Source organism: Lissotriton helveticus, chromosome 8 (assembly GCF_964261635.1).
Source record: "Lissotriton helveticus chromosome 8, aLisHel1.1, whole genome shotgun sequence".
Classification (NCBI taxonomy): Eukaryota; Metazoa; Chordata; class Amphibia; order Caudata; family Salamandridae; genus Lissotriton; species Lissotriton helveticus.
Genome location: NC_136069.1, coordinates 607,741,292 through 607,754,122, shown reverse-complemented (window position 1 = coordinate 607,754,122; position 12,831 = coordinate 607,741,292). Strand labels below are relative to the sequence as shown.

Sequence of the window (12,831 nt, the reverse complement as noted above, 5' to 3'; positions counted from 1 at the left end):
GCATTTGTTACCTCCCATAACGATTGGACCTTTTACTTCTGATGCAAAACGGTATGCCTTATTTAGTCTGGAAGCACTATTTTCTTTAATGGGTTTCTCCTACTGCAGGCACGACGTGCTTTCCTCGCCATGCGTGCTTTCACTTTCAAGCAGCCCAGACAATGGCGGCCAGTTCTTTGAAGTGAAGTAAGTCTCGCATTTACAAGAGTTTGAGCTATTGCCATTGTAAATGCCAATAACTTAAACTCTTGTAAATGCGAGACCTATTGCATTGCAAATGCTTGTTTATATTCTGCTAAGTCTGGTCTGCTTATTTGAGCACAAGAAGCCTTGTATAACCCTCACGAGGTTTATGACGCAGATGTTTTCTTGGGTATCATTGTTTAGCAAAGAATGATGATAGTGCACTGGAGACAGTTTGCTGTGCATGTCACATACTTTCAGCAGGGTTCAAAGTGCCGGTTGGTTTATTTACTTAGAGTGCATATATTAGGATTGAGTTGTTTATCTGTAAGGCACGTGTTTATTTCTGTGATGCAGAATGTTCCAGAACCAGCCACAGCTGAAGGCTCCTGAGATATCAGTGGAATGTTGGGACTCGTGCTGAGGTTCAGAAGAATGCTTTGACATTCAGTCAGTGAGGAGTCAGTCAGGCGTTTGGAGAGAAGAGTAAATATGTGAGTTTCCAGTTCTACCAGTGACAATGTGGAGTAAGGCCAGGAGTTGCACCCTCTTCAATGACACTGTTGATGACTTCATTTGGTTAGCCCATGGAAATGTAGAAGGCTACACAGTGCCTCTCCCAACCTGAGACAAACTTCGGGATCTGAAACCATAAGATGCATTCTGTCCCTTCCACAGTTTTTGTGCTGCAGATTGAGAGGTGGGTCCTGAGGTACCCAACGTCTAGGTGAAAAATCAGGAATCCACATTTTGGTAGCGATGAGGTAACAGAGCCCATTTCAAGACTAAAAGACAGTGACAGGTTGTTGGACTGTATGAGATGTTTGGTGAGAATCAAAGAATGTATTTATACAATCACATAAAGACTGCCGAGTAGGTATTGATCGCTTAAATTAGATAACTTACACCCAAGTAAAGTGCTCAATTAAGTCAGAAAAACGATTCTCTTGAAGTTATGTTTCATTTTCATTAATCATGATGTAGCTAATTAAAACCTTTACATGATAGAAGAAACAATGTAAGAAATGCAATAACAGACGCTAAACACAAGGATCCACCCAGAGCTGGTGTGTCACAGATAAGAATGGAAAATGGGGGTGGGTATTAACAGTATAGGGCCAGTTAAAAAGAGCAATGACTTGCTAAATCATGAGGTCTCTTTGGTAATTGAACGAATTAAGCCAAACAAACACAAGGTAAAGTGCTAGTGTGTGGACTTACCGACAATTATCCTAAGTGCTACCTAAAAAAGTTAGTACACAGCAGATAAAAATTCAGAATGGGGGACATTGTCAGGGTTCGGGCTCCCCTTGCGCCTACCCAGCCAGTAAACTACAGTTCCCATGATCCTTTGCCACATGACTACAGTACCCATGATCCTCCGCATTCAGGAAGGTACTAAACAACTCCACGCGCATGGGCGAATGCGCGTAATTCTGTTGGTTTCTGTTTCCTTGCTGGAGGTCCGGAGGATCGGTTCTCTCCTTTCGTCATGGCTGTTTCCTGCTTCCGTGGTCCAGAGGCTTTCCTGAGCCCTCGCTCCGTGGTAGGGTGAGTGGCAGTCTGCAGCGCTTCATCGTCTTTAAACGGAACGTAGTGTGTCACTCCGACCACACGTTACCGTCTTTCTCCTGTACCAGTCCTCGGGGCTCCGAGGTCATTATTGCAGCACGGCTGCGCTTTCGTTTAGCAGAACGCCCTGTGTCGGCTGGCCACGCGTTCTGCAGTGTGTCGCAAGTGGCATTACCCTAATCGCGGAACATTGTGGTGCTGCCACATGTTACCGTGTTCCCCCAGTTCCTATCCCTAAGAGCGGAGCGCAGTGTGTTCCTGCCACGCGCTACCGTTAATGAGTGCTCATTCGGCGAGTGTAGCGGAGCAAGGTGTGTTGGCTAACCACTTGCTGCCGTGAACCCTTGCGTGGACTTACTGTACTTTTACTACGGATTGTAGCGGCAGTTGCCCTATTCTACAGTTGTCACTGTCTTCTGCTGGAAGCTTCCTCATCCTCTCTTCTTACTATTCCGAGCTGGATATGGCTCTATAATATCCAGCTGTTCACGGACCTTATTGTTTCTCATGGAACTAGTATTCTTTGCTTTTGCTTGTCTCAGTACGTACTGTGAATCAGAGGGTCTTTCAAGAGGAACAAAATATTATTACAGCCCCTGACACAGCCTGCATGACCGCAAAGTTCTAACGGGGGATAGTAATAAACGGGGGATAGTAATAGTCTGGAGAGGGATCCTCACCCAACGTTAAAAAAAGTTCAAGCAGTGCAATATTTCTAGTAGGGCACTGGCAATGCCCAGCAGTGAGGTGGTGATTGCCTGCCCCTTTGCTGCAGTTAAGTTGAAGATCCAGTGAGATTTGTGGGCCTGCACCAGGAGTCTTCGCTGTAACCCTTCCCCCGGGGGGCTTCATCCCCATACTGTCACTGCATCCGTGGCGGCCGGCACTGGTAAGAGCGGTAGGGCAGGGTGGGAGTCAGACGACGGGATAGATAAAATTAAATAAAAAAAGAAATACCACCATACCTTGCGCTCACTGCATCGCTGACTCCTCCCCTCCACCCCGCCCTCCCACTTCACGGCTTTTACCTGTCCCGGCCGCCACCGACCAGCTTGTGCTTGTTCTGATTCGCGAGGATCATTGTGGTCTCTGTAACTGGCTGGGAGGCAGACAAGTCTCAACGACCAAACAAGATTGAAACTAGGCATCTAACTATGTCGCGGAGCAGACACTGGGGTTATTTCCTTTTCACATGCTTCTTACTGGTATTACCTACAGATAGATGGTGGCCAAAAAGGGGTGTTGTTAGCGTTAGGTGCGTTTTTCCCCATTCCTGCCCCAAAAAACGGACTTCGCCAAAATATACAGTTCTAAGTTGGTTACATATGTAGGTGAGGACAAATTGCACATCGTTTAATTTACTTACTTCGTCTTTCTCTAGGAACTTTGCTCTTGCATCAGGAGTCATTTTGGATGACAGATTGAGGAACCTTTTCATGGCAGAGTCCGGTCCTATTTAGATATATCAAAGAAAGTAAAAAAAAGACTTCAGATTACTTGTTTGGTGCATGAATACTACAGAGGCAGGTCGCAGGCAACATAACACATAAAATAAGTTATTTTGAAAAGGGCATGAGTTCTAACATCAAATTAAAAGGTTTATCCCTGTCAGCTTTTTCACTTTATAGCCAGGTGAAAAAATGTAATTATTATGTGTTTCTAAATGTAATTTTGCACTAAATTAAAAGGTAATGAAAACACAAAGGACTGGGACGGTTGTTTATTGGTTGTACATAAAGAGAAAAAGATGCCTTATGGCCGCTTCGGAGCTCTTTGAGAAACAATAAATACACAGTAAAATCAAACAAAGTGGTATCCATATAGTCACAGTGATCATCTTTCCTCAAGGTATTTGCAGTGGGAATTAATGCTCTCTCTCCCTGAGGACCCCTAAATCACTCCAGATGACCCCGTAATATCCTATTATTCCACTGGACTGCTTCCTTCTGGTTTCTGCAAAGAATGCAACCGAATTCCCATTGCTACAATGATATATTTCTGTTTTTTTCTAAGACATGTCACTATTCCACAGCAAAAGAAAAATACAAATTTTAAGAAATATTGGCCCATTCACTTAGCCCAATAAGGTTGCAAAATTGATTTCTCATAAAAAATAGGCTGCATTTTTTGTCTGATGGCCTAACCAGAACACTGCGCCAATGCATGCTCCACATCAGAACACAGTCTTCCTTCCACGTGTGCTTCATCATACAGGATATGCTTGTAATGGTCTATGAGAAAGAATGTCTGTGCATGCATGTCTGCTTGCGTGGGTATGAGTTTGACCACATGTAACATAATGGTGGCCACAGAAGGCATATTGTGTGCACACCTGACATAATTGTATTCCTGGCATATTGTTGCCACCCTTGATAGTTTGGTGGCCTCCTTAGCTTGATGATAGATGTCCATTTTAATTAGTGGAGGCATATTGTTGCCTAAAGAAGAAATGGGATAATAAACAAAATATAAACAAAACAAAACACTGTCATGGGCTGGTCTCCACGAGCCCGATAAAGAGATATAAACAGAGCGATGGGAAGTGTAGGATGAGGACAGGTCCTCGCACTTCCCTGGTGCAAGCTCCTCGTGGTACCCTCAGGTGTCAGCTTGTCACACTGCTTATCAATGCCAGACAAAGGATTTTCCAGATACCTCCCTCTTTGACCATCCCTGTAAAGCGCTGATGAGCAAAGAGGGACCCCACCATTCCATGAGTTTTTAGGGGAGTTTGTGCTTAAGGAACCTTTAGTCATAGTTAATGATAAAATAGAGTTTTAAAGAAATTCTCCAAACAAAAAATGGCTTCTGAATGCTTTCCCATAAAAAAATACAAAACGTATTTCCAGTTGGCTGAGGTTGACTGTTGGGGTTTTCTTCCTTTTGTCAACCTTTCTCCACTTTTCCTTTCATTAATGTTTTTTCCTTTTCCCACCTCTATACTTTTTGTTTCCTTTTTGAAAATGCCAGCCTTTGTGACCGCAAAACTCTTTCAAAATCAGCCTTATGTGGGTAAATGTAAAGTCTGGAGTGCTAATAAAAACGAATGCTGACAATATAACACCTGATGTTTCGCCAGGGAACATTTCCAGTCCTCAATTCAAATATTCGGTTGTTTCAAACACTAAGTGTTGAGGTTAAATTGTATTATATATTTTGCTGCTGGTGACAGAGTGGATACCAAAAGGCAAGCTTGGACCTGTGATGAGAAAATGTACAATGCCCATTAGATTCCCCATGTTAGACTAATGTTCTGATGTGTTACCTTTTCCTCAAATTGTAAAGCGCTCTGATATCCTTCGGGATCAAGTTTGCGCTATATAAAACTTTATAAATAAATAAATAAACACAATGGGCCTTGATAAGCAAATCAGTAGTAGCTTCTGAGACAGGTACAGACAACTACAGAAGAGACAGTGATGTCAACACCCTATTGCAGAGACAGCTCCAATAGCAGGAACTTCTACCTACCTCTGCTAGTAAGTATCACCCATGGGTAGGACCTTTTTGCAGGGTTATCCCCAAACGTTTTGCCTTCTTCCTCCTATTATTTCTGACATGCTTTTGCTGGTATGAGGACTCTACGCACTTTACCACTGCTGACCAATGCTAAAGTGCAAGTGGTCCCTGTGTAAATGGTATTGGTGATTGGTTTATCCATGATTGGCATATCTGATTTACTAGTAATCCCCTAGTAGAGTGCACCAGGTGTGCCCAGGGCCTGTAAATAAAATGCTACTAGTGAGCCTGCAGCACTGATTGTGCCACGCTCATGAGCAGCCCTGCAAACATGTCTCAGACCTGCCACTGCAGTGTCTGTGTGTGTAGTTTTAAACTGCCATTTCGACCTGGCTAGTGCACCCACTTCCCAGGCCCAAACCTTCCATTTTGCTACATGAAAGACACTGTTAAGATAGGCCCAATGGAGCCCCATGGGCAGGGTGCAGTTTATTTATTTAAAAGGTAGGATATGTACTGTGGTGTTTTACGTGTCCTAATAGTGAAATACTGCTAATTTTATTTTTCCCTATTGTATAGGATAACACAGGGATTGCCTTGAAATATCTTTTAACTGTAATTTCCTATTGGGAGCAGATCGAGATTTGGAGTTTGGGGACTCTGAACTCACAATTTAAAAATACATTTTTTGGTGAAATTGGTTTTTAAATTGTTTGTTTGAAAATGTAGCTTTTAGAAAGTTGCCATTTTCTTGCTCAACCAAACTGTGCCTCGGCCTGGCTGTAGAATAAATGTCTGGGTGGGCTGACAGTTGTGCTCTTGTGCATTCACTTTAGACAGTCACACAAAGGGAGCCAAGGAGTGCCTTGCATATCCTGATGAGCCGTCCGGAGCTAAAATGGTCAGAGCAGTTGTCACAGACACTTGAATAGGACTATGCCTGTCCTCACACAAAGCTGTCTTCACCCCTCGGTAGTGTGTCTGGAGCCCTAGGTCAGGAAAGGGCAGGGTCTTGCACACAAAAAAAGATTTTCCTTTGAAGTTTGTCTACTTGAAAGACAAAAAGTGTACAAGTATTGGACCTCTGACAGTCCCAAAAGCAAAACACTTCTGGGCTAAGAACATTCTGCCAGGGAGAAGAGCTGGATTCTGTATGAGGGGACTGCCACTCTGCCTGTTGCTTTGTTGTGCTGGCCTGCCGCTTCTGTCCTGGGAGTGAAAGAATTGGACTTTGCTTTCTGAATCCTGCTTCCAATGTTCTCCTAGGGCGTGTGTGTGCTTGCCTCTTGTTAAGAAGTCTCAGTGCCAGGGCTCTTCTGCCGAGAGCCCTGACTTGCCAAGTGGTGCCAAATCCAGTTCCTGGGCCCTTGGAAGTTCAAGATGGTGAGAAAACACACGCATAGACTCTCCACACCCACACAGCTGAAGAATCAATGCAGCACCTGCTTTGCAGCTGAAAAATCACTTCAGCCCGAATCCCGAGCTGTGTCACAGACATCTGTGGCACATGCTCCAAATCCAAAACTGTCCCTGCTTTGCCGCTTGAGAATGTACTCACTGACTGCTTCGCGGCTGTGAAATCGATCATCTAGTGTCTGCATCTCAACAGCGACGCAGCACATCTACATTTTCAATGCATCTTCCCAATAGGCCATCTCTGCATCGACTTCAGCCCGCAGTAAGGAACCGAGGCCGCAGTGTCCGGAGATCGATGCATCACCCCCCCCATTTCCAGTAAGGAACTGGTGCATCACCTCCCCTACCTAACAGTAAGTACCCACCGCATCACCTCTCCTGGCAGTAAGGAACCGACGCATCACCTCCCCTAGGAGTAAGGAAGCAACGCATCGGGTGGAGCAATAGGGTGGGTGAGACAAAACTAACACAAAGAATAGTAGGGATCAAGAGAATAGTAAGTGTAGAAAATTATGTTAAAACTAGCTCAGGGATATCCCAATACCTATCTTATTCCTTGACTCCCTGGTCAGGGTTAAGAAGGTCTAACAACCTAGAGGACGGTGGTGAACACGGTCAATTATGCACCGTTCGCCCCTCCACTCTGCAGATAAGTCAACATGTTTCATCCGGCTTTTTGTGTCTTCCCCGGCTTAATTCAAGACAAGTGTTTATTTTGTCTCCCCCACCCTATTGCTCCTCCTCATGCGTTGGTTTGCACAGGAGTGTGTTCAGCAGCCCAATGATTAAGCATGCCTCATTTGTGTGGGTGAATGCAGTTTTTCAAACATGTTGACTTTGCCTTACATAACTCTTTAAGCAATTCCTTTTTTTCACTCCTACTTCTATTTGTGTGTTCAGTTATTTGTAGAGAAGATCGAAGTAGGAGTTATCCCCCCTCCCCCTCTTCATTGTGTGGAATGCTTGTGCCAAGCTACCAAGGGGGTTTAGATCTAGCATCAGGCAGAAGCCTCCGCCGTCAAGCAAAATAAAAAACACAAACACCATGGTCAGTATCACGTACCGAAGTCAGTTCAGTTCAAATCTTTATTTCGGCGTTACGCCATAAAAGAACAATTTAAACATTACATTTCATTAAAAATTACATTTCAATAAAAATAGAACAATCACTTAAAAATAAAGAGTAAAATACATTCTATATAACTGTGCAACAGAAGTGGAATATACATGGAGCATAACAATAAAAAACATATGAGACGGGAGGACACCTCAATAGTTCTATAAGCAAATTCAATTGTATAATGCACTTAGTGCTAATATAAACAAAATCGATTCCATAGATTGGACAATATAATAGAGATTAGAGATTAAATTCACAGCTGAAGGCCCATTTTTTTTCTACGGTAGCAAATGGCGAGTAAAAATCTACTGACACTAAATATGATCTGTTGTGAAGTGTTAGTAGTCAAAATTCTCAGAGCCTGGTCGCAGGACCTCACGCCTAGTAAAAGGCATATCGGTTTAATCCATCTTTTCCTTTCATGGGCGTAGATAGGACAAAAAAAGAGAATGTGCTGCACATTCTCAATTTGGTTGTATTCACAAAGTGAACAAACTTTGTCCAATACCTCAGCCGATGGATCACGGTTCCTTGCCCAACATGACAAAGTTGATTTTAATCGAAGATTTCCATATCTAAACTTTAGGAAAAGTGTCTTGGCAAGTGGGGGCTCTATCTCGTCCATAAAGTGCTCATAAAAGGGTTCGCCCTTGAAACTTAAAAATTTTGATACTAATGAACCACTAGTACTGAGGTTTACAGCCATATTTGCTACATAGGACCAAAAAGCTTTTTTCAGGACTAATTTGGGATTAGGTGGTAAATGCTCGGGATACTCCCAAAAATGTTTCAGGCCTATAAAATTAAGCCAAGTCCTAACATGTGTTAACCAGGGGATTTTTTTGTTACTATCCAACCCCATGATCTCTATCAGCCCTTCTCTATATGCCTGGAGCTCAGGAACGTGCCACAATCTTACCCAGAGCATAAGCGGTCTAATAAGAACATGATGGTCAGTTCTTTTAAAATCAAGGTCCAATTGCAGGGGTACTAATGGGGTTCCTCTCGGAGCCCTAACCAAGCTACGCATAAAGTTGTTGTCGTGGATACTAAAAGTCTCCTTGGAGCCTGGCCCCCACAGTTCAGCACCATATAGCACTGAAGATTGAACCTTAAATTTAAAAAGTTCCATGACGGGACGTACCGCTTTACTGGTGCTTAAGCTTTGCTCTCTGAGAATTGGTTTAACGTTCTGAGCAAATAACAATTTGCTTTTTTCCATTTGTGCTTTCCAGGTGAAGTTACAATCAAGCGTCACCCCTAAATAAGAAAAGTGAGGCACTGATTCCAACTTTGTCCCTTTTAAAGTTAGACAACCCTTGTCTGGTTTGGTTGGATTAAGGGCCATGTATTTCGTTTTTTTTACGTTGATCTCTAGCCCCTTTTGACAACAGTAATCGTTAAAAGTATTCAATAAAATCTGCAAGCCATTTTTAGTTTGGGATATCAGAATAGTATCGTCAGCAAACAATAGAGATGCTACCCTTTCACCATTCAATTTAGGTGCGTCATTTTTACATTTGTCTAAATAAGAGGGAATATCATTCACGAAAATAGAAAATAAAGTAGGGGCCAGAACGCATCCCTGGCGAACTCCACGTTCGATTGGAATTTTCCGTGAAAGTTCGCCATTTTGTCCCCATCTAATTCTCGCAAAGTTCCCATCATGTAATTTTATGATTTGAGCTACTATATTGTTTGGCATGCCCGCTGCACTCAGCGTCTTCCACAGAAGATCACGTGGCACCAAGTCGAATGCTGCCCTTAAATCAACAAAGGCAACATACAAGTGGGCCTTCTTTATCATTACGTACTTCCAGTAGAGGCAGCAGAATCTAAAGCACTGATCTATAGTGCTGACTTTGGTTCTGAACCCGGCTTGAAATTTAGTCAAAAATGATTTTTCGTCCAACCAATTACTCACTCGTAATAGAATATGGCGTGAATAAATTTTCTGAAGGATGTCCATTAAGCTTATTGGACGATAATTACAGGGATCCTTCCTGTCTCCTTTTTTAAATATTAAAACAATTTCAGCTCCTTTCCAACTTTCAGGAAATTCTAAACTTTGAGATAGTTTGTTGCATAGATAATTGATATATGGTGCCCATATTTTCAAGTCGTGCTTGTAAAGATCCCCGGGGATTTTATCCAAACCTGGGGCTTTCCCATTTTTAACTTGGCTAATGGCCAGCTCTGTTTCCCCCAAGGTAAAGACCAGCGGATCTACTGGAAGTTCATGACTTACTACAGTAGATGCTGTGTGAGGGTCATCATATTTCATATACAAATTGGTAAAGTGGGTTACCCAGGTTTGCTCGTCTAGGAATGTGTCTCTGACCACCCTTCCCACCTTGTTCCCATTAGCTATCAACTTCCAAAATACTACAGTATCTCGTGATCTTGCAGCTGACAGTAATTCCGCCCACTTTTCTTCCTCCCACGCAATTTTCGAAGTCCTTTGGGTCGTTTTATAGTTACTTCTAGCTTTCTTAACATCCAGTTGCGAATTGGATTTAATAGCGATTAACATTTCCCTCTTAGACTCTCTACACAATCTGTCGTACCAGGGCTTGCTGTGAGACAAGTTCTGAGTCTTCTGCTGGGGTTTTTTGGGCATTTTAGTTACCAGTAGTTTTAATTTTTTGAAAAACTCCTGATGTAAGGTCTGAAAGGAAGTTCTTGCTTCCTCCTCAGGAGTTAAGCTTAGATATGCAGCAAAGGTACCTGCAAAAAGTGAGTATATTTCGCTCAAAATATCACCATGATCCAGAATGAATGGCCATTTTAGCGATCTCCTGTTGTTACTGATATGAATATCATTGCCATCCCCAACACCCCCCTCAAAAGAGGGAGGAGGGGAGGGGTCGCTAAATAATGCAGCGTTTAGTGACAAATTTAATGGAAAGTCAGCAGTGCAACATTCTTGCTGGCAATGCAGTAAGTTACTTCTAGCAGCGTTTCTAGTCTAGATGGTGGAAGTGGAATTATGAACCCTGATTCCACACTTCTAATCTACAGTACAAACTGATCAGACGTAGATACCCATTATCTGTCCTCAAACCACAAAAATCGTCCAGAAACCTTTGATTTCAAGGTCTTCTGAACAATCTCGGGACAACTGTGACAGTCACAGTACTGCCTGTGAGCAGAATTTTGGGAGCAATACTGTAAAGTATTGCTCTGATTACTTACTGGTAATCCTTATTTCTCTTAGTCCTACTCATCCTCAACCCAGTCATAACTAATGAAGTATATTCCACTGACAGGAAATGCTTTTAAGCTCCACCCACCATCCTGCCAGGGGCTATAATTACATAGCCAGCAGAAAGCACTTCCGGACATATCAAGCACAAACGGACTGAATCAGGGAAGGTGGGTGGGAAGTATGGCTGGGTGGAGTAAGAATAAGAGTAATGAGGATTACCGGTAAGTAATCCGACCATTACCTCTACGTCTCTCGCCCTCAACCCAGTCATAACTAATGAGGTATCCCAAAGCAACAAACACATGAAGGCCTTTGGCACACCAACAGAAACAAAACAGACTGCACACAGTAGTGAAGCGCACCAAAGTGAAATGTTTAACACAAAAGAATCAAGTAGGAGCAACAGGCCCCACAGCACGCAGAACACCACAACCGAAATTTACACTTGCACAATTAAAACTGTAATGCTTCACAAAAGTTGAGTCCGAAACCCAAGTCCCAGCACGACAGTTCTCATCTAGAGGCACCCCATGAAAGGCAGCCCGTTAAACTGAGACATCCCTTATAGACCGGGCCTGTACCCCAGAAGGACAAGGCGAACCAGAGCCCTGATAAACCAAAGAAATGACAGACTTGATCCAACGACTCAACGTAAGCCGGGAAGCAGCGTTCCCATGACCAGCCTGCCAAAACGTCACAAACAGAGTCAGAAGAGAGAAAAGCTGTTGACCGGTCCACATACACGGTCAAAGCACGCTTACCATCAACAGTGCGCAACAATTGATCAGCCGGAGAAGAAGGAGAAGGGTAGAAAGAAGGCATGATCAACTTCTGAGAAGAATGAAACTTAGAACAGATTTTAGGCAGAAAACCAGGATCTAAACAGAGGACAACAGCGTTGTCCATAAAACAAAAGAAGGGAGGAGAACAACGTAACGCAGTGAGCTCACCCAACCTCCGAGCTGAGGGAATGGCCACCAGAAAAGCCACCTTAAAGGACAGGAACTTGAGATCAACAGACCCTCAAAGGCTCAAAAGGAGAAGATTGCAGAGCCCGCAGGACCAGAGAAAGATCCCACGGAGGCACAGAAGAACGAACTGCAGGAGAGGAGAGAGAGAGAAACTCCTGAACAACCGAGACACCAACAACCAATTCCAAGAGTGCAGGGAAACCGGATCCCAGAAAGCCTGAATGGCAGCCCATTGGCCCTTCAGGGTACACAAAGCATAATGTTTTTGGAACCCATCCAAAACAAATTGCAGAAAATCAGTGACCGGGCAAGAGGTAGAAGACAAACCAGAGTCAGAACACCAAGAGGGGAAAGAATCCCAATGCTTAGAATAAGAAGATAAAGTTGACCACCTCCGGTAGACCTGCATCACAGTAATAATGTTGCAAGGCAAACCTAGGTACCTTAGAGACAACTGTTCAACCTCCAGACAGCCAAGGTGAGAGGTACCAGGAGAGAAGGAGTGGCAGACCTCAGGGGAGACAGGCAGCGAGGCAAGAACCAAGGAGGACCCACCACCAGACTCCGTAACAACAGGAACCAAGACCTCCAAGGCAATACAGCCACCACTTGTGCCCCCATCCTCTGAACTTTCAGCAGAAACGCAGGGATGAGAGGAAAAGAGGGAAAGGAATATGGTAACCCAGGGGGCCACTGGAGAGACAAGGCCTCCACCTCCCAAGCTCCCTGTTCCAGAGTCAGGGAACAGAAGAGGGGAAGCAGGGCATCGGTCCAGGAGGCGAATAATTCCAGCACAGGAGTCCCAAACCTTGGCAGATTAACCGAAATATCCTGGGAGACTGGCACAAAGTCAGTGACGATGGAAACCTGCGACTCAGTGCATCCGCCACAACCTTGTCCAA

The 12,831-nt window shown here is 43.8% G+C and overlaps 1 protein-coding gene across 1 annotated transcript in view; it reads right to left on the bottom strand.

The window, feature by feature from the left end:
- The window catches only part of UCHL3 (ubiquitin C-terminal hydrolase L3), a 364,417-nt gene that overhangs the window by 270,407 nt on the left and 81,179 nt on the right, over nucleotides 1–12,831 (bottom strand). The window contains exon 3 of the mRNA XM_078657433.1: nucleotides 3,122–3,207. Coding sequence (XP_078513559.1) covers nucleotides 3,122–3,207 — 86 coding nt within the window. The remainder of the gene's footprint in view (nucleotides 1–3,121; nucleotides 3,208–12,831) is intronic.